This window comes from Giraffa tippelskirchi, chromosome 4 (genome assembly GCF_054371585.1).
Source record: "Giraffa tippelskirchi isolate mGirTip1 chromosome 4, T2T-mGirTip1v1.2.pri, whole genome shotgun sequence".
Lineage (NCBI taxonomy): Eukaryota > Metazoa > Chordata > Mammalia > Artiodactyla > Giraffidae > Giraffa > Giraffa tippelskirchi.
This window is the reverse complement of record NC_137278.1, coordinates 142,650,694-142,678,563: the sequence shown is the minus strand read 5'-3', so window position 1 is coordinate 142,678,563 and position 27,870 is coordinate 142,650,694. Positions and strand designations below refer to the sequence as shown.

The following is a 27,870-nucleotide window of genomic DNA, read 5'->3' as shown; positions in this document are numbered from 1 at the left end:
CTCCCTGTCCATCACCAACTCCTGGAGTCCACCCAAACCCATGTCCATCGAGTTGGTGATGCCATCCAGCCATCTCATCCTCTGTCATCCCTTCTCCTCCTGCCCCCAATCCTTCCCAGCATTAGGGTCTTTTTCAATGAGTCAACTCTTCTTATGAGGTGGCCAAAGTATTGGAGTTTCAGCTTCACCATCAGTCCTTCTAATGAACACTCAGGGCTGATCTCCTTTAAGATGGATTGGTTGGATCTCCTTGCAGTCCAAGGGACTCTCAAGAGTCATTATTATTACTACTCACTAATTTATACATTTATATATGCAATATAAATACTGGACTATTTTCTTACTAGTCTTTTGTTTATACTCATATCAAATCTTACAAGAAATATTTTTTTATCAAGTTTTTATCTCTTTCAAATTTAGGTACTAGCCCTATAATCTAAAAATGTAATTCCTGACCTATTTGTTATTTTAAAACATCTGTTTTTTCCACTTTTCCAGCAAATGCTGTAAGATGTGTGAAATTTTTATTGAAGTAAATATAAATTTATTTTTAATAATGTTATGACACTCTGGAATGTTAAAACTAAGATTCACAATCATTGTTCTCACAACACATACAGTTCTACTTATCCTTAAAACATGTTCATAAATAATGGTTAAGAAAGAAATCTTAGTTTTCAACCAAGCAGGGAGGTATATATCTCACTTAATTTATGTTTACTAAATGTGGGCACAGATTCTGATATGCCCCTTAAGCATGGACCTTGTCCCTGAGTTAAGAGTACCTGTTATAGCAGGTGATATTATCAACAGGAGTATGCCTCATCCCATATGTGTGTTGGGAGTGGAGAAAAAGATGCTGAGAATGTTCTACTCACTAACCTAAATTATCTCATCCTTTCCAAAGGAACATTCAACTCTTCAGTAAGTCAAGAAGCACTTCCCTAAGTGAGACATGAAAATGACAAGTGACTCTGTTTCCTTTACCTCTTATCAATGTTGAACCTCACACTATTTATGACAAAAATATACTCTCTTTCTTCTTGGACTATTGTTCATATCCTTCTACAGTAACAATTTTCCACTCAACTTATCAGACCCTTCTGTTTATTGTCCCTTTTAATCACTCATTTCTGAAAACTGTACCTAGGGACCTCCTGTTCAAAATAACACCCACACATTTATGAATGTATGTTGGTCACTGACTAGTACCATAAATTAACTTGGACCCTTAAACTGTTCAGGTTAGAGGAACAAATCAATTTTTACTTTGAACTAATTTATCACATTCATACGAAGAATACCAATAAATGCATTCTATTCAGTGGAAATATACCATATCATTGACACTCTGCATCTTTATTTCATCCTTATATCCAGTATAAGGAAAATGTTCTACAGAGTTGCTCTAACAGCTAGCTTTGCCTATTTGCCTAACTTTGTGAAAAAAGTTTGAATCAGTTTGGGCAAATGAGCTTTTAGTTGCAGTTCTGTTCAATTTATTTGTTCCTACTTTGCAGAGCTCCATTAGTGCTTTTCATGTCTAAGCCTTCAAGGTTATTATTCACCTTTTAATGGAAGATATGATTTAAATATATTTTTTTAAGGGAATGATAGGCTGGATAGCAGCTGAATGAAGCCAGGATAAATGATACTGCATTATATTCAATGGCCAATTCATAGCATAAGCAAGTAAACAAACAAATGGAAAACCTTTACATATATTGATTTAGAAAATAACTCACTTAAGTTTTATAATAACAACAATAGAATCTCATCCTGCATGCTGTTTATATTATAGCCATATGAGAGTGAATCTTGAGACAATGAATATAATCACACATAAGGCTGACTACAATGTCATAGGTCAAGGTACAGCTGCTAGGAAACAATGATATAAAAATGCCTTCCCACTGGACTATGCTAATATACTATCAATAATAACTGATAATGATATTAATTTTTTGAGCAACTGGAAGTTGGGAGGCCTTCTGCTGAGTGATTTAGTACAATATCTATTTAGTTTTTATAAGTATCTTATGAACTTACAAAGAAGAAAATAAAAACTTTAAGTTTAATTAACTTACCCCATGATCAGATAGTTGTATGTATCAGAGATATTAATTAAATTTAAATTGGTCTCTTATACATTAACTACTACAGTGATATGAAAAGGGGAATAGATCTTCCTAATCTTAATTATAATTTGGCCTTTTAGGATAGTGGATGCATTATAACAGAAAAGATTTTGGAATCAGAACTCTGTTGGCTTTTTGGATCTACAGACTTGTGATCTAAATAACTTCTTGTAAGTTGGTTAATATTCCATCTTGGGCTTCAGTGTCCTATTTCTAAACATTAATAGGCAAAGTGGCCGGTACTTTGAGGAAGATATAAAGTAATATGTTAACAAAGTGAAAGAATGGGGAAATTTATTCAAGTGTTCAGGGGGAGAGCTTTGTAAAAGGTTGTGTACACTGGGAAATTTCAAAATGCAGGGTTTTAATCTATTTCTGCTTTATTGACTATGCCAAAGCCTTTGACTGTGTGGATCACAATAAACTGTGGAAAATTCTGAAAGAGATGGGAATACCAGACCATCTGACCTGTCTCTTGAGAAACCCGTATGCAGGTTAAGAAGCAACAGTTAGAACTGGACATGGAACAACAGACTGGTTCCAAATAGGAAAAGGAGTACGTCAAGGCTGTATATTGTCACTCTGCTTATTTAACTTACATGCAGAGTACATCATGAGAAACGCTGGGCTGGAAGAAACACAAGCTGGAATCAAGATTGCCGGGAGAAATATCAATCACCTCAGATATGCAGATGACACCACCCTTATGGCAGAAAGCGAAGAAGAACTAAAGAGCCTCTTGATGAAAGTGAAAGAGGAGAGTGAAAAAGTTGGCTTAAAGCTCAACATTCAGAAAACTAAGATCATGGCATCTGGTCCCATCACTTCATGGGAAATAGATGGGGAAACAGTGGAAACAGTGTCAGACTTTATTTTTTTGGGCTCCAAAAGCACTGCTGATGGTGATTGCAGCCATGAAATTAAGAGACGCTTACTCCTTGGAAGGAAGGTTATGGCCAACCTAGGTAGCATATTTAAAAGCAGAGACATTACTTTGCCAACAAAGGTCCGCCTAGTCAAGGCTATGGTTTTTCCAGTGGTCATGTATGGATGTGACAGTTGGACAGTGAAGAAAGCTGAGCACCAAAGAATTGATGCTTTTGAACTGTGGTGTTGGAGAAGACTCTTGAGAGTCCCTGCAAGGAGATCCAACCAGTCCATCCTAAAGGAGATTAGTCCTGGGTGTTTATTGGAAGGACTGATGTTGAAGCTGAAACTCCAATACTTTGGCCACCTCATGCGAAGAGTTGACTCATTGGAAAAGACCCTAATGCTGGGAAGGATTGGGGGCAGGAGGAGAAGGGGACGACAGAGGATGAGATGGTTGGATGGCATCACTAACTCAATGGACATGGGTTTGGGTAAACTCCAGGAGTTGGTGATGGACAGGGAGGCCTGGCACGCTGCAATTCATGGGGTCGCAAAGAGTCGGACACGACTGAGCGACTGAACTGAAGTGAATCAGCCCAATAAGGGGGAAGAGTATTCCAGGTAAAATGACAAGAGAAAATAAGAGCAGAACTACAGAAATGGGTGATTCAAAGACAATTAATTGTCCTATTTGCCTGGGCAGAGTGGGCATGTGTGTTTGCTTGTGTTTGTGTGTAGCTAAAAAGGAAGATTAGAGTCAGGCCATGTATTCTCTTAAATGCTATGTTTAGGTTTTAGAATCAAAGATATACAAAATACTTCTTAAATATTTTAGAATAAGAAATTTCAAGATTACATTGTGACTCTACTTCTTACTGGGCTTTCCAGGTGGCTGAGATGGTAACAAATTTGCCTACAATGCAGGAGAACTGTGTTTGATTTCTGGGTTGGGAAGATCTGCTGGAGAAGGGAATGGCTACCCACTCCAGTATCTCTGCGTGGAGAATTCCATGGACAGAGGAGCCTGGGAGGCTGGAGTCAATGGCATCACAAAGAGTTGGACACAACTGAGCAACTAACACTTTCATTTCACTACTTTTTACTAGCTATGTGACTATGGACAAGAGACAGAAAACTTCATTTTTTCTTTTATAAAATATGGTAATCAAAGTACTTGTCTCATAAGGTCAAGGTGAAGTAATGTTATAGCTCTTAGCCTGATTAGCATATGAAAGACTTAATAGATGACTAAGTATTATATGAAGAAGATAGATGCCACTTAAGATTTGACGTAAAGGAAAAGGTCAGTTTTCGTTCTGATTGCAAAGAAGGGCAATGCAAAAAAATGTTCCAGCTACCACACAAGTGCATTCATTTTACATAGTGGGAAGGTAATGCTCAAAATCCTTCAAGCTAGGCTTCAAACAGTATGTGAACCAAGAATTTCCAGATGTACAAGCTGGATTTAAAAATGGTAGAGGAACCAGAGATTGAATTGCCAACATCTGTTGGATCATAGAAAAAGTAAGGGAATTCCGGAAAAACACCTACTTCTGCTTCATTGACTATGCTAAAGCCTCTGACTGTGTGGATCACAAAAAACTGTGGAAAATTCTTAAATTCGGGAATACTAGACCACCTTATCTGCCTCCTGAGAAACCTGTAGGCAGGTCAAGAAGCAACATTAGACCTGGATATGGAACAATGGACTGGTTCCAAATTGGGAAAGGAATATGTCAAGGTTGTATAATGTCACCCTGCTTATTTAACTTACATGCAGAGTACATCATACAGAATGCCAGGTTGGATAAATCACAAGTTGGGATCAAGACTGCTGGGAGAAATATCAATAACCTCAGATATGCAGACGACACCACCCTTACGCCAGAAAGTGAAGAGGAATGAAAATAGCCTCTTGATGAAAAAGCTGGCTTAAAACTCAACATTAAAAAAACTAAGATCATGGTATCTGGTCCCATCACTTCATGGCAAATAGATGGGGAAAATGTGGAGACAGTGACTGATTTTATTTTCTTGGGCTCCAAAATCACTGTGGATGGTGACTATAACCATGAAATTTAAAGATGCTTGGTCCCTGGAAGAAAAGTTATGATAAACCAAGACTGCATATTAAAAAAGCAGAGACATGCTTTGCCAACAAAGTTCTGTGTAGTCAAAGCTATGGTTTTTCCAGTAGTCATGTATGGATGTGAGAGTTGGACCATAAAGAAGGCTGAGTGCCAAAGAACTGATGCTTTCAAACTGTTGTGCTAGAGAAGACTCTTGAGAGTTCCCTTGGACAGCAAGGAGATCAAACCAGTCAATCCTAAAGGAAATCCACCCTGAATGTTCATTGGAAGGATTTATGTTGAAGCACCAATGCATTGGCCACCTGAATCAAAGAGTCAATCATTGGAAAAGACCCTGATGCTGGGAAAGATAGGAGGCAGAAGGAGAAGGCGATGACAGAGGATGAGATGTTGGATGGCATCATCCACTTAACGGACATGAGTTTGAGCAGTCTCTGGGAGATGGTGAAGAACAGGGAAGCCTGGTGTACTGCAGTCCATGGGGTTGCAAAAAGTCTGACATGACTGAGCAACTGAACAGCAACAACAATGGAGAAGTTGGATGCCACTTAATATTTGACATAATAATAAAAATCCCATATACCACTCCCAACTTTGTGGAACTCAGCTACCTTCTACTATTTACAGTTAGGCTTTTGTTTGTCCACTTAAGAAATTTGGGGTATCATTTGGAGTGTGTTAACTTGATTAGCAATGTGTAAGAAGTCGAAAGTAGCAAAAAGTTAAGACAGCCTAAAAAGATGTTATTTTCTGACATTATTTTAACCACCAGTGTTTACAGCATTGATTATGATGACTTAGATATTTTCTGATGGTAGGAAGATTGACAATATTATTCTTGGTGTGTCTTTGCAACCTCAATATTATATATATTCAAGAATATTACTATTCTTAAAAATAACTCATGTAAAAATGTTTTAGTGAATGGTAGAACCAGGAAACCTGTAATTGTGCAATGTTATGAGATTTTAATTAAGGTGAGAGAAAAAATGCTAATTCTTCTTGAATACAATGTGATATGTAAATGATTACCCTGCAAACTATTTTTAAAAGACAATCGGCATTTAGGAACTTTTCCATGAAATTAGAAAAGGATGCATCAAATATCTTTAAATAAATATAGACGTGTAAGTCAAGATGCCATTGTCATTCAGGAGGTTACTAATTCTCTGGTAAGATTTTAGTTTTTTGTTCAGTATCTGTAACATCTCATGATTTTTTAGTTCAGCTTTATATGGTAGAATAGCTTGAGCCAATTCCTTGAGTCTTTAGCTATATATCATCAGGTGTCTTCAAAATCTTTGGTGACCTCAGTGTCACTTTATGATGATAGATAAGTCTCAAGATTCTGACTTTTTAATGAGAATATATATAAATATATATTTGTGTATACAAATATATAACTTTAAATATATATATAGTCGTTAAAAAATGTGTTGTGTTGCTGTTGTAATGCATTTATGCATTATATATATTATATATATATATATGGAGGTGGAGTCTGGAGATAATGAAAGAAAGGCTCTAGGGAAATTTATTGACTTGTTCAAGATCAGAATGACAACATTATAATTTAATAGACCTGAGTCCTATCTTAATATTCTGTCCAATGTAGCAAATCCAATTAGAGATGAAAGACTTTCATGATCAAGGGAACTTTTGTTTTATAAATAAAATAACTAAAAAACTTGGTTGTCACTAATGTAACATATTAGTCATCTTAAAGGAAATCTTAATGATATGAGCAATCTTAACCACCCTCTAATGTGTGTGTGCGCTCAGTTGTGTCTGACTCTTTGCAACACCATGGACTGCAGCCTGTAGGCTCCTCTGTCCATGGAATTTTCCAGGCAAGAATACTGGAGTGGGTTGCCATTTCCTCCTTCAGGGGATCTTCCCCACCTAGGGATCAAACCTACATCTCTTGTGTCTCCTGTGTTGGCAGGCAGATGCTTTACCACTGGAGCCACCTGGGAAGCAGCTACCTTCTAAGGGAGAGAGTAATGCCAATTTCCTTTAAACATCATTTAGATGATACTATGAAAGATGAAGTTGCCTCTTTTAACTTTGTAAAAATGCATTAAAACAGCAACATAACACATTTTAAGGTACTTCAAATTTATACTTCCTTGTAGTAATTTGATTTTTTGGAAATTGTGAACCAAATATTATGGAGAGACTTTTAGAAAAAAGTGCAATTACCTGGATCTATAATTATGCTAACCAGGTTAAGGTGAATAAAGTGTCTGATTATAAAAACAAAACATTGTGGCATTCTTAAATTGATGACCATATCACCATGTTCCCTTTGTCAGATGCTTTTAAACAAATTATTCATGTGTGTGTGCTTTTTACTATATCAAGAACATTAGGTTAAAAGTTTAAATCATATTTAATTGTCTCCTTAAAAAATTGTTATACAGATGTTTCTATCTTAAAACCATTTTTCTGACTGATACAGAACAATGCATTTGTATTTGTCAAGATTAATATTTTTTATTATATTTATGGATTATTTTATATTATTCCCCTAATTTTAAAAATTATTTTTGTTGTATTTTATTGAGTGTTATTTAAGTAATGTATTTTATATACATTAATGATTAAATCTTTACAATAATGCCAGAACACTGAAATTTAGAATGCTTGTCCAAATTATCACAGAGGACAATCCAGGATTTGAACCAAATTCTGTTAGATTCCAAATAGATTCTCTTAATGACTATATTATGGGTGAATATATAAGTTATTATTTAGGAGATAATATTGAGTTTCATTATTTGTACTTTCAAAACTTTTAAATCATGTGCTCAAATTGTAACGGGGACTTCCATTTCCTATTTAAAAGGTGTACTTCACAGTCTTTTTTGTTTCTGACATCCTAAAACATATGAACAGTCTAAAGTATGCAGGAATTTAATTGATTTAACTCCTTTGCTTCAATCATAAACTTACTGTATTGGTTAAAATTTGGTCAAACTGGTTCTTTTCTTTCTATTCTCTCTCAGATTAGTAGACTTTAGTTAAGTATTTTTCTTGATTCTAACAGAATTATGAATCATGTGTATATATATATATTTATATATAGAAATATATAATCTACTATTATGCTATATTTTGTTATATTATTATACAAATTATCATGTTATTATATATTGTTATATTAACACATACCCTTTATATAATTTTTATATTTATATATAATTATAAGATCTATTTTTTTACTTTTCTAGCAATAATCTATGAGAAAAATAAAAAATTTTACATTTTTGGTTTGTTTCTACTAAGTTTAGTTATGCTGAATATGTATCAGCTATCTTAAAATATTTTTAATCTTTATTGAGGATCAAAAATAAATAAGCATCATTAAAAGTCTGTTGTGTTTCTGAATTTTAATTTTACTAAAGACCTCAATGATATTTTCTGGTAATAATAAACTAAGGGAAGATATTTATTAACAATTCTATTTTATATGTGGTGAACATGAAGTACAGGGGAAAGTAATTGGGTGCTTATTTTAGGCCCTGTTACTTAACATGCATCTCATAATCATCTGCCTAAATTAAATAGAACCTGAAATTTGATTTCAATGTAAGCTGTTCATTTACAAATCAGAACTGACATGGACTCTTCACAGTGAACAAAATAAATAATTTTCATCAAATTTCTTACCTGCACAATGTCTCTTTCAGCATATTTTCCTCTTGAGGAAACTCTTACATCATCTCCATCCAATTCAACCATTGCTTGAAAATAAAATAGGATAATTTATCCAATGCATTTTAGCCATATACTCTAACAATGTAGGCAATAAGGAAATCAAGATGCCTGAAGTAACAATATGTCCTAGGTAAAGGCGGAAAGGTTGTTGATCCTTTCATCTCTGCAGTGATTTCTTCCACAAAACTTAACTGAATGCCAATTTTACAAATGAAGAAAGCTAGCGAAGACCTCATGTGATGCTTTGAAAGGTGAGGAGAGCCTATGCAGTGTAGAAGTCTTTAGGTACATCTCCCATCCTAAAAATTCTCAACTCTGGGTTACATGCTTACATGATGGATTCATCAAATGAGGCTAATTCATTCAGTTTTAATGTTTTTTTTTTCTAACTTAAGAAACTTGGTACTAATCATTATAGAATTTCCAATAACAATTTGAACTTTATTCTCTTTGAAATTACAACAAACTATGCAATCATATTGTCTGTAATCTTTTCGTGAATAGATTTTAAAACAAAAAGGCATCTTTTAGTGACTGGATAAATCATGGTTTTTCTGAGGTATGATTTTTTTCATAGGTTAAAAATAATTTTGACATTACATAAGTCAACTGTTATTTGGGAATGCTGCAATATAACAGGATTGCTGGTATAAAGTAGTGGTATGCTGCAACTGAGAACATTTTCCAGAGTTTAATGTTTTTTGGTGAGAATTCTGTAAATAACTAATTAAATGAGGAATGCTAATTTGTACTTAAAGTATAATTCTCTTACTAATAACTCATTTTGTACACACATGATATTCACCAGAATCCAGAGAGCCATTTGCAATTGTTTGCTTTTTGCCCTCTAAAAAACACTAGAATACAGTCCTCACCTTTTCACTGTTTTCTTCAGTGCTTGGATAATGCATTTCAGTTAAAGACATTTTACTGTTTTTCCTATTTTTTTTTTTTTTGATTGAGGTATAACTGAAAAATAACATTATATTATTTTTAGCAGTAAGATGTAATGATTCACTATTTGTGTATACTGTGAAATGATCACCATAATGAATCTAATTGACCATACATGATTACAAATTTTTTTTCTTCTGATAAAAACTTTAAGGTCTATTCTTTTGGCAGCCTTCATATATGCAACATGATATTAATTATACTCACCACACTGTACATTACATCTGGTGACTTACTGATTTTATAACTAGAAGTTTGTGCCTTTTGACTTCTTTCATCCATTTCACCCACCTCCAACCCTGGCAAGCCTCTGGCAACCATCAAACCGTTCTTTATATCGTTAAGCTTTTTTTTTTTAAAAAAAAAACAAAAACATGTTTTAAGTTTTACTTTTCTACCTATTTTCAGGAATTAATTTCTGGGGTGAAACATTGCTAGTACACATAATTGATACTAAACCATCATGCAGTAATCTGCTTAGATATATATGTCAATATTTAGTAAATTGTATAAATTTCCAATAACAAGGCAATTAAATTATTTAAAATACAAAAGAAATATTTTTTCTCTTCTATTTATTAGGGATCTAAATAGGAAAATTCATTATACTCAAATATTTTCAATAATTAATTTCTTTTTCCTTCTAGGTTTGTTTTCAAAATTTTCATATTACTTTGAGACATAAATGAACATTGATGGTGACATGTCAGCGATCAGAGAATTTTCTCCTATATTATCTAATTTGCTAATAACTCATAATGATTACCCTATACTCACTCTAAAATAGAAAACAAAAATTAGATTATGTTCTGGGCCTCACCTTCCACAGTCCTCTACAATCTCCACTGGTCTTTGTGCGTGTTTCATTTCAGTTAAAGAAAATGGCAGTTATTCAGGCAATAATGTATTAGGATGAGATGCTATAAAAACATCACCCACTTTTCAGTATGTCCTTTAGGTTAAAAGGCTGCAGGTAGCAGAATTGGAACTACACATTTGAGAGCAAGAAGAAAAGAAACGGCATGTAAATGGTGGAAGGGAAATGTTCACCCTTTAATTTTTCAGATCATCTGGTCCTCAAGGAGCCTGAAATTGTAAGCCCCAGTTCCCCACCTGATCCCCTCTCTGGAAAAAAGATGTATAAGAAACAGACCTGTATTTCTCTCTAGCCTTGGGAGACAAAATAACGTTAGAACCCCTTATATTTTCCCCACTTTCCTAAACTTGGATCAAGGCAATTAAATGGATACTACATTGACTTGTTGCATTTTAAGGATAAAGAAATTCTGCTTTGAGAAATTATACAGAAAGTTTTAAATTATTCTCATTGAAATTCAGAAATAAGACATTTAAATACTCATTAATCTAACAGTTTATTCATATTTCCTCTACTTTCACAGAATGGATGGCAATATGTTGTATTTCTTGCCTATGTAAACCTCTTGGTTGAAATACATGTAGATGTTGGACTTATGTTGCTAACTGAGAAAAAATGCAAGTTTTACTTCAGTCTTTTCCTACTAATTTATATGCATACTATATAAATTTACTTATAGTAGATTTGGAAGTGCCTAGAAAAAGGCTCCTCTGACAAGATAGTACCAACTTGAATGTAATTTAGAAATTTTCTTCCATCAGGGTGAAAACAAAAATCAGGTGTTTCAGGACCTTAATTCCCTATTTATAGGCTTGCCAGAGGAAAATTTCACTTTAATTCCCAGGACAGAATTCTATGGGAAGGCAACTTCCCTATGTCTATAGTCTTTGCTTACTCTTCCTCAGAAGAAGAGTGATTCATAGGATAACTAAGATTGGGAGATGGAACTGACCTTGAATCTCTTTTTGGAGCACTCTATCCTCAAGCTGAAGGCAATTTCTCCCTGTGACATGATAAATTAGCAAGGCTCTGCTCCTATTCAGAGGAGGCCTTGAGATAAAGGTGAGGTCATTTAATTTGGGGGCAGAAAAGAAACAAGAAGTCTGAGTTTGTGCACAGGGTAACTCAGATTCTCCAATTCTGAACTACTATTAATAAAACTTACATTTTGATTTCTATTTGAGTGACTCTTGCATATTTTTTTTAGTTCAAGAAGTCAGAGGGGGAAATAATAAATTTTCATACCTCAAAACTCTGATAAATAATTCATTGGGAACAAAAGAATTGAAGAAAATAAATAAGTGTGGCTATTGTATGAGGGTAGTACCCAAATAGCTGTGCCTGCTGCTTTGAATAGAAACATATGACCAGAAATATTCACCAGGAAATGTCAGTTGCTCTGTATTCACACGTTATGTGTGGGAGGTTGAGGAACAAGTGACTGAGGTCCTACACCTAACAATGGCCTTCCACAGGACTCTAGGAGACCTGGGATGTACCCAATGAAAAGTGCATACTTGAGAGTCAAAAGCAAATTAGTAACTGAAAAGGAAATCATGAATTACTTTAACCTAGCAGTTGGTAAAGTTTGTGAATTGTAGCCTATCACTGCTCAATGCAGATGATCAAGTACACAAAATATTAACAAGAAAGATGTGGACAATGAAAACAGATGTAAATATTCAAAGACAAAGAAAATATTAGCAGGAGCAACAGCAGACAGGGCTAAACTGATTTTGCTTTAGAAACTGGAAGATTATAATGATGCAAAGTGTGACCTGCCAAGTGTGGAATCAAAGGAAAGAATCTCCAAGATCAGCAATATAACTGCTGTGTTGTTTTACCTGAGACTGACAGATCTATACTGTCCGTATTGGGGAGGCACTGGTGGTTAAGCAAGAATCATCTTAGTGATGATCATATTATGATTAGCCACCTATGTGCCTAAATTTACCTGTAACATACCAAAAGTTGTTTCAAATATTTTAAAATTATTCTAATTTCTAAAGTTTCAGCTAAATACTCTCATTATCAATGTAAAAACACATGAACCAGGTGAATATTATGTGGTTATGCAGTTGCTATCTAGCATAGCATTCTCTTAAAGGAATCCATCAGGTGACAAGAAACAGACTAACTTGAGAGTTTACCCAGATTACTAGTTACATGAACACCCATCACTAATTGGCATTTGAAGATGGCTTGAGCCAACAGAAACAGAAAACTACCCAACAAGTGAATTTAGCATAATTATATAGTCTCATTAAGTTTCAGATGGTCAGATCCATTTTCATTTTACTTTGCTCTTTCATATGACAGAACATAAATATTTATAAACATAATGTCTATCAACTAGCCAAAGTCTGAAAATCCATTATTATGCTTCACAACATAGTGGTTTATTAATTTAGTGCTCACCCTTAAAAGTTTTTAGGGAACCCAGAGTGTGTTTTGCTTTAGGAACAAAAACTCAGTTTATCACTCAATATTAAGAAATATTTTGAGGTACAATTCATCTCTGATAAAACAGAAAGCTACATGTTGAATTAACCTATCCTAGAGAGATAATGAACTATTCAGAAGACATTCTTTTAATTTGCTCACTTCAATAGACTCCATCATGTGATATCTATGTCTGTATGTACATGGACATAGTATACAAATCCACATGCACACTCATATCCCTATATGCAAAAAAAGGAGTGATAGATATGTAAGTATATGATGAGTTACAGTTAAAAAATTCCCAATGAATGCTATTGAAATTTTATTACTCACCATCAAATTCTGCTGGTCCAACACCTACTATAATTATCGACATTGGAAGTTTTGAGGCCTTCAAAGAGAATACACAATTTGTTCACAATTAAGAAACTGAATTAGGAAAACAACTAAGAATTAGGAAGAAAATAATATCCTAAGTCTTGACACTTTTTCACAGAAGTTCATTAAAATACTTTTGGACATATTTAATATTAACACAGAATAATATACTTGACTCCACTCTTATCCTTTCTGAACTCCGTACATATGCTAACTCACTTGGATTTTCTTCAGTACTGAGCATTTGCTTACACTTGCTATTCTCAGACAAAATCTTCCTAAGCTGACTTTGGGTATCTTTAGTCTCTTTTTTTCTGGAGAAGGCAATGGCAATCCACTCCAGTACTTTTGCCTGGAGAATCCCATGGATGGAGGAGCCTGGTGGGCTGCAGTCCATGGGGTCGCGAAGAGTTGGACATGACCGAGCAATTTCACTTTCGTGCGCTGGAGAAGGAAATGGCAACCCACTCCAGTGTTCTTGCCTGGAGAATTCCAGGGATGGCGGAGCCTGGTAGGCTGCCGTCTATGGGGTCGCACAGAGTCGGACATGACTGACGCGACTTAGCAGCAGCAGCAGTCTCTTTTTTCATTTTTCTCTCTATTTGAAGATCTTTTTGTTACTGAAAGGTGAAAAAAGATACCATATTTATGAAAAAGTAGTGCGTGCATGCATGAGAAGTTGCTTCAGTTATGTTTGACTCTGTGCAACCCTATGGACGGTAGCCTGCCGGCCTGCTCTGTCTGTGGGATTCTCCAGGCAAGAATACTGGACTGGGTTGCCATGCCCTCCTCCAGGGGATCTTCCCAACTCAGGGATCAAACCCATGCCACTCTTGCATTGGCATGCAGGTTCTTTACCAATAGGGTCACCTGGGAAGAAAAAGTAGTACTCTATTTCATTTATAGTTATGGTTAGGAAAAGCAATTTTTATAGTAAATGCGTGACTACAAATGATAATTATATAAAGTTATTATTAGTATGATTAAATAATTTTATGGTAAGACTATGAGATCCACCAACAGAAAGGTGGAACAATATAGCAACCTCATCATCAGGTCATTGAAATATGAATAACTGTTCTTCAGTACATGTCTTATTAGTTTATTTTTTAAGTTTTTTTTTTCAATTTTAATATTGGCCACCATAACACGTGTGAAGTGATATCTAATTATGGTTTGGGTTTGCATTTTCCAAATATTAGTGATGTTGAGGATCTTTTAGCTTGTTGATCATTTGTGTATCTTCTTTGGAGAAACACCTTTCAAGTTTTTTTTTTTTTTTTAACTTTTTATTTTGTACAGGAGTGAAAGTGAAAGTGTTATTTGCTCACTCATGTCTGACTCTTTGCGACCCCATGGACTGTAGACCACCAGGCTCTTCTGTCCATGGAATTCTCCAGGCAAGAATACTAGAGTGGATTGCCACTCTCTTCTCCAGAGAATCTTCCTGACCCAGGGATCAAACCAAGATCTCTTGCATTGCTGGTAGATTCTTTACCATCTGAGCCACCAGGGAAGCCCAATATAGCCAATTAACAATGGGCTAGTTTCAGGTGAACAGTGAAGGGACTCAGCCATACATATACATATATCCACTCTTTCACACACTTCCCTTCCATCCAAGCTCCCACATATTATGCAAGATAGTGTGCCACATAATGTGCAAGCTTTTACCTCTCTTTCATTTTGTGTTTGGTTTTGCTAAGTATATGTCTATAAAAATTTGATTTTTTCCCACATGTAACTAGTTTTTCTTACACAGACAGCTAATTATATGCTATTAATAATTATGTCATTAATATGCCATTAATAATTATGAAATATGATAAACAATCTTTCACACCACCTATTTTTACTAATGTCTACTTTGTGTTCAAATACTGTTCAACCTGAATATAGAAAGGTAAGTAAAACCAGATATAATTTTATAGATTGCAATCTAGTAAATATAGATTTTATAGATTATAGTCTAATAAAGGAGACAATCAATTCATCATAAATGTAGCACATAATTAGAAACTAGTTCTATATAGAAATACAGTTTTATAAACATAGAAATTAGCACAGTTCTCCTGTAACTGAAATGCAAATATTAAGAAATATTCTGTACAAATTGTAAGACTATATATACATCAAACTAATAAACACACTCATGCACATGAAGTTGATGATATTATTTATTTTTATTTTAAATTTTTTGAAATAATTTGTTAAAACACAATTATTCACACTTCTTAGCTAAGTCCTCATGGATGAATGGTGCAAATGTGTGTGAGTTGTCTAGATAATGCACTGGCTGCAAAGGCATGGGCATTTTGTTTCTCTGTTAAGTCAACTAAGAAGACTTCAGTTAGTTAACCTAAGTAGCACCATGCTTTCGTTTAGCCAGCCCAAGACAGAATAACTCCTACTTACGTTAACTATGGACTCTTTAGTTTGAGCCATATCTGAGATAACACCATCTGTCACAATCAGGAGCACAAAATACTGGGAGCCATCCTTTACGGAAGCAGCATATCTGAAAGGCAAATAAAAGGTAAACAATACCCCAAATAAAACAGTTTCTCTCACATGAGAGCTGCTAAATATAATTAGGAATAGTCAACACATCTGTTAATCTCAAGAAAATGTTTAAACATTTGTTAAGAGCCTATATTATGCAAATTCTCAAATATACAATTTTTTTCTCTGAAATAGCACACTAGAATAACAGCATGCTGCTAGAATAACAGCACACAAGATATCACACGAGAATAACAGCATATTGCATACTGGCACACAGAAATGCTGGGCAGCCTTAGAAATTCATTCACTAATAAAAGGTGAGCTGGAAGGCACGTTACCACAGAGGAATGGCTACAGCTTTTGGAAACAGACATCTTGCCTAAGCAACACATAATGTGTATGATCTTCTGCACAAATTACATAAGCTATCTGAACTTTATTTTCTTATCTTTAAAATCAAGATAATGCAACTTTCTATTGTTAATAAGGAGATTTCATGTATGGTAGTAAATATTTATACTGTTATACAGTGGTAGATTTTTATATATGTTAAATTATATAAATGATTATTATTCTTGTTTTGGAAGTAGCAGTGATGATTGCATAACATTGTGAAAATGCTGACTGTCATTGAACTGTAAACTTTAAAATGGTTGGTTTTATGTCATGTGAGTTTCACCTTAATTAAAAAAATGCAAAGGAAGAAATACTTTTTGACAAAGTGATAGTTCTAGGTCTTTAATACATGTTAAATTGGTGAAAAATGAGAAGGAAAATATAAAAAACAAAGACAAAAATTAGGCATTTAATGAGAACATATTCTAGTACTTATCTTCTGTATTATACTGCAGAATTCTCACCAAATAATACTAGAAATATAGAGAAGAATTTTATTACTATATTTTCTCTCCTTTTTTCCATTGTGTTCTACCATTCTGAGTATCTTGATGATATTCTCAATAGAATACGTTTTATGATTTTCAGTACATAACTAGTATAATGGTCATATCTAGTAATGAGGAAGCATTATGGTGCTCATAGAGGACAGTTTGTAAAAAATCATCATGTTAATCACAGAAAAATTATTTCAAGAAAATATCTGTTGATTATCAATGAAAATCAGTACCTGATGGACTCTATAATAATAAAGTTTGAATAAGTTGTGGACAAACCAATGGCCTAATAGATCAGGGCAAAATTTATTTCTTGTAAAGCAGAATTAATAACTATATAAACAAGAAATACTACAACTTTGCCACAGGCAAGAGAAACTAATAATTACACATCTGTTAATAAAATGCATGGTAATTTTATAGACTTATGAAGATAATACAGTCTAAGTGACAGCTTCATACACTATGGAACCAGTTCTACAACATATAGTTAAAAATGCTCCCACAATGTTCAACAACTGATCTTGGCACTAAGACATTTGTATTAATGGGATAGTATAAGCAATAGAAAATCCAAAGTATGAACCTACTCTCCTGTTTTACATTAAAATTTGTTTTCTTAAGAAGCAGGATAATGTACCTTAGGAATTAATTAAAAAAATTTTTTTAAGTACTCATTATTTTTAAAAAGCATTTTTTACTGACCATTCCTCAAATACAAAAGGTTTATATTTCATGTGATTAACAGGAGGAAGCTCTATACAGTAGCAAAAACAAGAACGGGAGCTGACTGTGGCTCAGATCATGAACTCCTTACTGCAAAATTCAGGCTTAAATTGAAGAAAGTAGGGAAAACCACTAGGCCATTCAGGAATGACCTAACTCAAATCCCTTATGATTATATGGTAGAGGTGACAAATAGATACAAAGGATTAGATCTGGTGGAGAGAACGCCTGAAGAACTATGGACAGAGGTTCATAACATTGTAAGGAGGTGGTGACCAAAAGCATTGAAAAGAAGAAGAAATGCAAGAAGGCAAAGTGGTTGTCTGAGGAGGCTTTACAAATAGCTGAGAAAAGAAGAGAAGCAAAAGGCAAGTGAGAAAGGGAAAGATATACCCAACTGAATGCAGAGTTCCAGAGAATAGCAAGGAGAGATAAGAAAGCCTTCTTACATGAACAATGCAAAGAAACAGAAGAAAACAACAGAATGGGAAAGACTAGAGACCTCTTCAAGAAAATTGGTGATATCAAGGAGATATTTCATGCAAGGATGGGCATGATAAAGGACAGAAACAGTAATCACCTAACAGAAGCAGAAGAGATTAAGAAGAGGTGGCAAGAATACACAGAACTATACAAGAAAGGTCTTAATGACCTTTAAGGTCATCATGGTTATCTGGTGATATCAGTACTGATGGTGTAACAGCAGTACCACGATGGTGTGGTCACTCATGTAGAGCCAGACATCCTGAAGTGTGAAGTCAAGTGGGCCTTAGGAAGCATTACTGCAAACAAAGCTAGTGGAGATGATGGAATTCCAGCTGAGCTATTTCAAATCCTAAAAGGTGATGCTGTTAAAGTGCTGCACTCAATATATCAGTAAATTTGGAAAACTCAGCAGTGGCCAAAGGATTGGAAAAGGTCAGTTTTCATTCCAATCCCAAAGAAGGGCAATGACAAAAAATGTTCAAACTACCGTACTATTGTGCTCATTTCACATACTAGCAAGGTAATGCTCGAAATCTTTCAAGCAGGCTTCAATAATATGTGAACCAAGAGCTTTCAGGTGTATAAGTTTGACTTAGAAAAGGCAGAGGAAACAGAGATCAAATGCCAACTTTCACTGGATCATAAAGAAACCAAGAGAATTTCAGAAAAACATCTGCTTCTGCTTCATTGACTATGCTAAAGCCTTCGACTGTGTGGATCACAACAAACTGTGGAAAATTCTTAAAGAGATGAGAATACCAGACCACCTTACCTGTGTCCTGAGAAACCTGTGTGCAGGTCAAGAATCAACAGTCAGAACCAAACATAGGACAATGAACTGATTCAAAATTAGAAAGGAAGTACAATAAAGCTGTATATTGTCACCCTGCTTATTTAACTTATATGCAGTGTACATCATGAGAAATGCAGGGCTAGATGAAGGACAAGCTGGAATCAAGATTGAAGGGAGAAATATCAACAACCTCAGATGTGAAGATGATACCACTCTAATGCAGAAAGTGAAAAAGAATTAAAGAGACTCTTGATGAGGGTGAAAGTTAAAAGTGAAAAAATTGGCTTAAAAATCAACATTCAAAAAAGAAAGATCACAACATCCAGTCCCATTACTTCATTGCAAATAGAAGGGGAAAAAGTGGAAACAATGACATATTTTCTTTTCTTGGGCTATAAAATTACTGTGGGCAGTAACTGCAGTCATGAAATTAAAAGATACTACTTGGAAGAGAAGCTATCACAAACCTGGACAACATATCAAAAGCAGAGACATCACTGCCGACAAAGGTCTGTATAGTCAAAGGTGTGGTTTTTCCAGTAATCATGTACAGATATGAGAGTTGGACCGTAAAGAAGGCCAAGCGCTGAAGAGTTGATACTTTTGAATTGTGGTGCTGGATAAGACTCTTGAGAGTCCCTTGGATTGCAAGGAAATCAAACCAGTCAATCCTAAAGGAAATCAACTCTTAATATTTATTAGAAGGACTGATGCTGAAGCTGAAGTTCCAATTCTTTGGCCACCTGATGCTAAGAGCTGACTCACTGAAAAACACCCTGATGCTGGCAGGAATAGAAGGGTCAAAAGATGAGATGTTTGGATAGCATCACTGACTCAAAGGGCATGAGTCTGAGCAAACTCTGGGAGATAGTGAAGGATAGGGAAGCCTGGCACCCTGTAGTCTATGGTGTCTCAAAGAGTGGGACACGAGTTAGTGACTGAACAACAATAACAACAATAAAAGGTAGTGAGAAAAGCTTCTATGAGTTCAACAGTATGGCTTTTATGATTTTCATACCAAATTATGCTTTAAAAATGGCAAGATGGATTATAGAATATTGAGTATTATGCAATATAAATATCACTTTAGGTGGCTTAATTGATCTCTTTTTGGTGGGGGAGGATTGTTTACCTTTTGAAAATTAATTTTCACTGGAGTGTAGTTGATTTACAAGGTTGTGTTAGTTTCTTTCTGCTGTACAGCAAGATGAATCAGTTATACATATATTCACTATTTTGTAGATTTCCCCACATAAGACATTGAAGAGTATGGAGTAGAGTTCCCTGTGCTATACAGTAGGTTATTATCAGTTATCTACCTTATATATAGTAGTATGTACGTATTAATCCAGATATCCTAATTTATCCCTCCCTCACCTTTCCCCCTTGGCAAACATAAATGTGTTTTCTACATCTGTGACTATTTCTATTTTTTTTTTAAATAAGTTCACTTGTACCATTTTTTATTTCTAGATTCCACATATAAGCAATATCATACAGTATTTGTCTTTCTCTGTCTAATTTACTTCACTCAGTATGACAATCTCTAGGTCCAACCACATTGCTGCAAATGGTATTATTTCATTCTTTTTCGTGACTAATATCCCATTATACATATGTTCCAAATCTTCTTTATCCATTTCTCCATCAATGGATATTTTGGTTCCTACCACGTCCTGGCTACCACAAACACTGGGATGCATGTATTTTTTTGAACTACAGTTTTCTTGGATTATATGCTCAGGAGTGTGATTGCTGGATCACATTGGTGATGGACAGGGAAGCCTGGCATGCTGCAGTCCATGGGGTCACAAAGAGTCAGATATGACTGAGTGACAGAACTGATAACTGACTATTTTCAGGTTTTTTAAGGAACCTCTATACTGTTCTGCATAGTGGCTATACCAATTTACATTCCCACCAACAGGGTAGGAGGGTTCTCTTTTCTCCACACTCTCTTTAGCATTTATTGTTTGTAGATTTTTTTTTTGATGATGACGTTCTGACTGATGTAAGGTGATACCTCATTGTAGTTTGACTTGCATTTATCTAATAATTACAGATGTTGAACATCTTTTCATGTACTTTTTGGTCATCTGTAGGACTTCTTTGGAGAAATGTCTATTTAGATCTTTTGCTCAATTAAAAAAAATTTTTTTTGTATTGAGCTACATGAGTTGTTTATATATTTTGGAGATTAATCCTTGGTCAGTTGTTTCTTTTGCAAATATTTAATCCATTCTGTGGGGTTGTCTTTTAATTTTGTTTAAGGTTTCCTCCACTGTGCAAAAACTTGTAAGTTTAATTGGGTCCTATCTGTTTATTTTGGTTTTTATTTTCATTACTCTGGGAAGTGGATCAAAATATCTTTCTGCAACATGTCAAAGAGTGTTCTGCCTATATTTTCCTCTAAGAGTTTTATAATATCCAGTCTTATGTTTAGGTCTTTAATCCATTTTGAATTTATTTTTTCATATAGTGTTAGAGAATGTTCTAATTTCATTGTTTTGCATGTAGCTGTCCAGTTTTCCATTGGACAGCACCACTTATCGAAGAGACTGTCTTTTCCATTGTATTTTCTTGCCTCCTTTGTCATAGATTAGTTGACTATAGGAGCATGGGTTTATCTATGGACTTTCTATTCTGTTTCACTGATCTATATTTCTGTTTTTGTGCTAGTACCATATGTCTTGATTATTGTAGCTTTCTAGTTTAATCTGAAGTCAAGAAGCCTGATTCCTTCAGCTCCATCTTTCTCAATATTGCTTTGTCTTTTAGGGATATTTTGTGTTCCCAAACAATTGTAAATGTTTTTGTTCTAATTCTGTGAAAAATGCTCTTGGTAATTTGGCAGGAATTGAATCTATAGATTACTCTGGGGTAATGTAGTCATTTTGACAACACTGATTCTTCCAGTCCAAGTATGTGGTATAGCTCTCCATCTGTTTGTGTCATCTGTTAATTTCTTTCATTGGTATCTTACAGTTTTCTGACACAGGTCTTTCAGTAGGTTTATTCTGAGGTATTTTATTCTTTTTGATGAGATGGTAAATAGGATTGTTTCCTTAATTTCTCTTTTTGATCTTTCATTGCTACTACATGGAAATACAAGGCATTTCCATGTATGAATTCTGTATCCTGCAACTGTACCAAATTCATTGACGAGCTTTGGTAGCTTTTTGATAGCATCTTTAGGATTTTCTATGTATAGTATCATGTCATCTGCAAACAGTGACAGTTTTAATTCTTATTTTTCCAATTTGGGTTTCTTTCGTTTCTTTTTCTTATATGATTGTCTTGGCTAGGACTTCCAAAACTATGTTTAATGAAAGTGGCAAGATGTACATCCTTGTCTTGTTCCTGATCTTAGAGGAAATGCTTTCCGTTTGTCACTGTTGAGAATGATGTTTGTTGTGGGTTTGTCATACATGGCCTTTATTATGTTGAGATATGTTCCCTATGGTCTTCCCAGTGATCACGTACAGTTGTGAAAGTAGGAGCATAAGGAAGGTGGAGTGCCAAAGAATTGATGCTTTTGGACAGTGGTGCTGGAGAAGACTCCTGAGAGCCCCTTGGACAGCAAGGAGATCAAACCAGTCAGTCTTAAGACTATATTACCCCAGAGTAATCTATAGATTCAATTCCTGCCAAATTACCAAGAGCATTTTTCACAGAATTAGAACAAAAACATTTACGACTGTTTGGGAACACAAAATATCCCTAAAAGACAAAGCAATACTTTTTGGAAGAACTGATGCTGAAGCTGAAACGCCAGTATTTTAGTCATCTGATGCGAACAGCTGGCTCATTGGAAAAGTTCCTGATGCAGGGAAAGATGAGAGCAGAAGGAGAAGAGGGTGTCAGAGGATGAGATGGCTGGATGGCACTGATGAAATGGACATGAACTTGGGCAAACTTTGGGAGAGGGTGAGAAATAGAGAGGCCTAGTGTGGTGCAGCATGTGGGGTTGCAAAGAGTCAGACATGACTGGGTGACTAAACAGCAGCAACAACTTGTTCCCTGTATGCTCACTTTCTGGAGAGTTTTTATAAAAAAACTAGTGTGGAATTTTGTTAAAAGTTTTTTCTGACTATCTATTGAGATAATCATATGGATTAGATTCTTCATTTTGTTCACGTGGTGTATCACATTGATTTGTGCATATAGAAGAATTCTTGCATCTCTGCATAAATTCCACTTGATCCTGGTGAATGATTCTTTTAATATGTTGTTGGATTTGGTTTGCTAGTATTTTGTTGAATATTTTTGCATCTATGTTCATCAGTGATACTGTCCTATAATATACATTATACATATTTATATGCATGTATACAAAAGGGATACAAGGTCAATACACAGAAATCACTTGCATTCCTAAAGAGTAACAATGAAAAATCAGAAAGAAAAATTAAGGAATCAATACCATTCACCACTGCAACACCACTGCAACAAAAAGAATAAATTATCTAAGAATAAACCTACCTAAAGAGACAAAATAATTGTATACACAAAATTATAAGACACTGATGAAAGAAAAAAAGGTGACAAAAAAAGATGGAGAGATATTCTATGTTCCTGGGTAGGAAGAATCAATATTGTGAAAATGACTATGATACCAAATGCAATCTACAGATTCAACACAATCCCTATAAATTACCAATGGTATTTTTCACAGAACTAGAATAAAATTTTCATAATTCATGTGGAAACACAAAAGATCCTGACTAGCCAAAGCAGTCTTGAGAAAGAAGAATGGAGCTGGAGGAATAAATCTTCCTGACCTCAGACTACACTACAAAGCTACAGTAATCAAGACAGTATGGTACTGACACAAAAACAGAAATATAGACCAATGGTACAGGATAGAGAGCCCAGAGATAAACCCATACACCTATGGGTACCTTATTTTTGACAAAGGAGGCAAGAATATACAATGGGACAAAGATAGCCTCTTAAATAAGTGGTGCTGTCAAAACTGGACAGCTACATGTAAAAGAATGAAATTAGAACACTTCTTACCACCATACACAAAGATAAACTCAAAATGCATTAAAGACCTAAATGTAAGACTGGAAAGTATAAAACTTTTAGAGGAAAACACTGGCAGAACAATCGACATAAATCAAAGCAAGATCCTTTATGATCCACCTCCTAGAGTAATGGAAATAAAAACAAAAATAAACAAGTGGGACCTAATTAAACTTAAAAGCTTTTGAACAGCAAAGGAAACTACAAACAAGGTGAAAAGACAACACTCAGAATGGGAGAAAATAATAGCAAAGGAAACAATGACAAATAATTAATTTCCAAAATATACAAGCAGCTCATACAACTCAATACCAGAAAAGCAAACAACCCAATCAAAAAGTATGAAGAAGACCTGAAGAGACATTTCTCCAAAGAAGGCATACAGATGGCTAACAGACACGTGAAAAGATGTTCAACATCGCTCATTATTAGATAAATGCAAATCAAAACTACAATGAGATGCCACTTCACTCCAGTTAGAATGGCCATCATCAAAAAGTCTACAGACAATAAATGCTGGAGAGGGTGTGGAGAAAAGGGAACTCTCTTGCATTGCTGGTGGGAATGTAAACTGATACAGCCACTATGGAAGATGGTATGGCGATTCCTTAAAAAACTAGGAATAAAACTACCCTATGACCCAGCAATCCCACTCCTACACATATACCCTCAGGAAACTAAAAGTGAAAAAGATACATGTACCCCAACATTTATTGCAGCACTATTTAAAATAGGTAGAACATGGAAGCAACCTAGATATCCATCAACAGATGAATAGATAAAGAGGGTGTGGTACATATATAGAAGGGTTAGTCGCTTAGTCGTGCCCAACTCTTTGTGACCCCATGGACTGCAGCCCACCAGGCTCCTCTGTCCATGGGATTTTCCAGGCAAGGATACTGGAGTGGTTTGCCATTTCCTTCTTCAGGGGATTTCCCGACCCAGGGATCGAATCTGGGTCTCCTGCACTTCAGGCAGATTATTTATCAACTGGGCTACCAGGGAAGCCCAGTACGTATATATAATGGAATATTACTCATCCATAAAAAGGAACACATTTGAGTCAGTTCTAATGAGGTGGATGAACCTAGAGCCTATTATACAGAGTGAAGTAAGTCAGAAAGAGAAATATAACTATCATATATACTTATATATGGAATCTAGAAAGATGGCACTGATGAATTTATGCAGGGCAGCAATGGAAAATCAGACATAGAGAACAGACTTATGGACTTGGGAGGAGGCGTGGAGGGAGAGGTTGAGATGTATGGAGAGAGTAACATGGAAACTTACAAACCATATGCAAAATAGATAACCAATGGGAATTTGCTGTATGACTCAGGGAACTAAATCAGGGGCTCTGTAACAATCTAGAAAGGTGGGATGGGGAGGGAGATGGGAGGAAGATTCAGGAGGGAGGGGACATGGGGACACCTGTGGCTGATTCTTGTTGATGTTTGAAAGAAAACAACAAAATTCTGTAAAGCAATTATGCTTCAATTAAAAAGTAAATAAAATTTTAAAAATCTAGCATTCTGTTCATGCCAAGTCAAACAAGTGGAATCAAAATGTCATAATCTTTTTAGTTAGGCAAAAATTCATAAGTTTTCTAAAGTCTATATATTATACATATTTATATATATGTATACAAAAGCTTTTCTACTACACTTGATAAAAGCTTGAGAAAGAACATAAAGAAAGAGATGGAGAAATTGGAGAACATAAACTAAATGAAATGGGAGCACTGAATATGAAACAGAAAAAGTGAAACAAACTAGATTAAAGTAAAAGATCATCATATAGTTCAGTTGTTTTTAAGCATAGTTGCTCATTAGAAACATATCTGGACCTCTAGAGAAAAAAAAAGTAATATCTGAGCATTTGCATTTTTCAAAAAATTTCAAGATAATTCTGATATGCATCTGGATTTTTTAGAGTGATTACAGGTTTTTCTATTAAATCCTAGTTTTGGCAGTATAGAGTTACATTATTTTTCTGTTGACCAATCATGATACAATGGTATTAACTCAGTAATAGTAACATACTCACAATAGTAAAAGATGCTTATCAGTTTTCACAATCAATAGCCAGACAAAAAAGAAAAGCTAATTACAATTGCAAACCATAATGGGAACATGGTTAACTTAACAATATAAAATAATTACATACAATTTGAGGGGGTTAAACAGAGTGATGTGGTAAGTTGAAGTGCATACATGCATATGTTTTCATCTACCCAGCCAGTCCATGTTTTTTTGTTGGTGCATTTAATCCATTTACATTTAAGGTAACTATCGATGTGTATTGTTACATCATGCAAAATGCCAGGCTGAATAAAGCACAAGCTGGAATCAAGATTGCCAGGAGAAATATCATAACCTCACATATGCAGATAACACCACCCTTATGGCAGAAAGTGAAGAGGAACTAAAGAGACTCTTGATAAAGGTGAAAGAGGAGAGTGAAAAAGCTGGCATAAAACTCAACATTCAAAAAATGAAGATCATGGCATCCAGTTCCATCACTTCATGGCAAATAGATGGGGAAACAGTGAGAAACTTTACTTTCTTGGGCTCCAAAATCACTGCAGATGGTGATTTACAGCCATGAAATTAAAAGCTTATTGCTTGGAAGAAAAGCTATAACCAACCAAGTGAAAGTCGCTCAGTCATGTCTGACTCTTCTGAACCTCATGGACTATAAAGTCCATGGAATTCTCCAGGCCAGGATACTGGAGTGGGTAGCCCTTCCCTTCTCCAGGGGATCTTACCAACCTACATAACATATTAAAAAGCAGAGCTATCACTTGCCTGATAAAGGTCCACATAGTCAAAGGTATGGTTTTTCTGGTAGTCACGTTATGAATGTGAGATTTGGATCATACAAAAGGCTGAGTGCTGAAGAATTGATGCTTTTGAACTGTGGTGTTGGAGAAAACTTTTTTTTTTTTTTTACAGTTCAGTGGCTTTTATTATATTTATAAAATTGTTACAGTCTTACCAAAATCTAATTTTAGACCATTTCATCATTTTAGAAACCCTGTACCTATTGACAGTCACTCCCCACCCCCACCTCACTTTTCCCTCAGTCCCTGGAAATAACTAATCAGTTTACTTGCTGTTTCTATAGATTTGCCTATTCTGGACATTTCATGTAAATAGAATCATATAATATGTGGCCTTTTGTGTTTGACTTCCTTCATTTAACACATTGTTTTCAATATTCATCCTTATTGCGTGTGTCAGTACTTGATCCTATTGCCAAATAGTATTCCACTGGACAGACCATGTTTTGTCTGTCTTCTCATCAGTTGGTGGATATTTGGGTTTCTGCTCCTTGTGTATAGGTTTTTATGGGGACATAATTTTTCATAAGTTTCACATGTAGATAGCTAGGAGTGAAATTACTAGGTTACATAGTAACTCTATGTCTCATATTTTGAGGTACTGCCAAACTGTTTTGAGAGTGTTGGTATCATTTTATATTCCCATTAGCAACGTATGAGAGTTTCAGTTTCTTCACCTCCTTGCCAACACTTAACGATTATATGTCTTTGAACTGGTATCTCATTATGTTATTGATTTGCATTTCCCAAATGACTAATGATGCTGAGCACCTTTCCATTTGCTTATTGGTCATTCATATATCTTCTCTGGAGAAAGACGATATATTCAAACCGTTTTCCATTAAAAATTTTTTTTCTTTTTTTTTTTAAATTTTAAATTAGTTTATTTATCTATTTTTTAACTTTACAATATTGTATTTGTTTTGCCATACATTGACATGAATCCACCATGGGTGTACATGTGTTCCCCTTCCAGAATCCCCCTCCCACCTCCCTCCCCATCCCATCCTTCTGGGTCATCCCAGTGCACCAGCCCTGAGCATCCTGTATCATGCATCGAAACTGGACTGGCAATTCGTTTCACATATGATAATTTACATGCTTCAATGCCATTCTCCCATA

The 27,870-nt window shown here is 35.0% G+C and overlaps 1 protein-coding gene across 5 annotated transcripts in view; it reads right to left on the bottom strand.

Annotated features, from left to right (window-relative positions):
• Nucleotides 1–27,870, bottom strand: part of CPNE8 (copine 8) — a 268,048-nt gene that overhangs the window by 4,353 nt on the left and 235,825 nt on the right. For all 5 annotated transcript variants that reach the window (XM_081483375.1, XM_081483374.1, XM_081483379.1 and 2 more), the window contains 3 exons: nucleotides 15,888–15,990; nucleotides 13,428–13,485; nucleotides 8,771–8,844 (listed from right to left, as the gene is read on the bottom strand). In XM_081483375.1, the coding sequence (XP_081339501.1) occupies nucleotides 8,771–8,844; nucleotides 13,428–13,485; nucleotides 15,888–15,990 (235 nt within the window). The remainder of the gene's footprint in view (nucleotides 1–8,770; nucleotides 8,845–13,427; nucleotides 13,486–15,887; nucleotides 15,991–27,870) is intronic.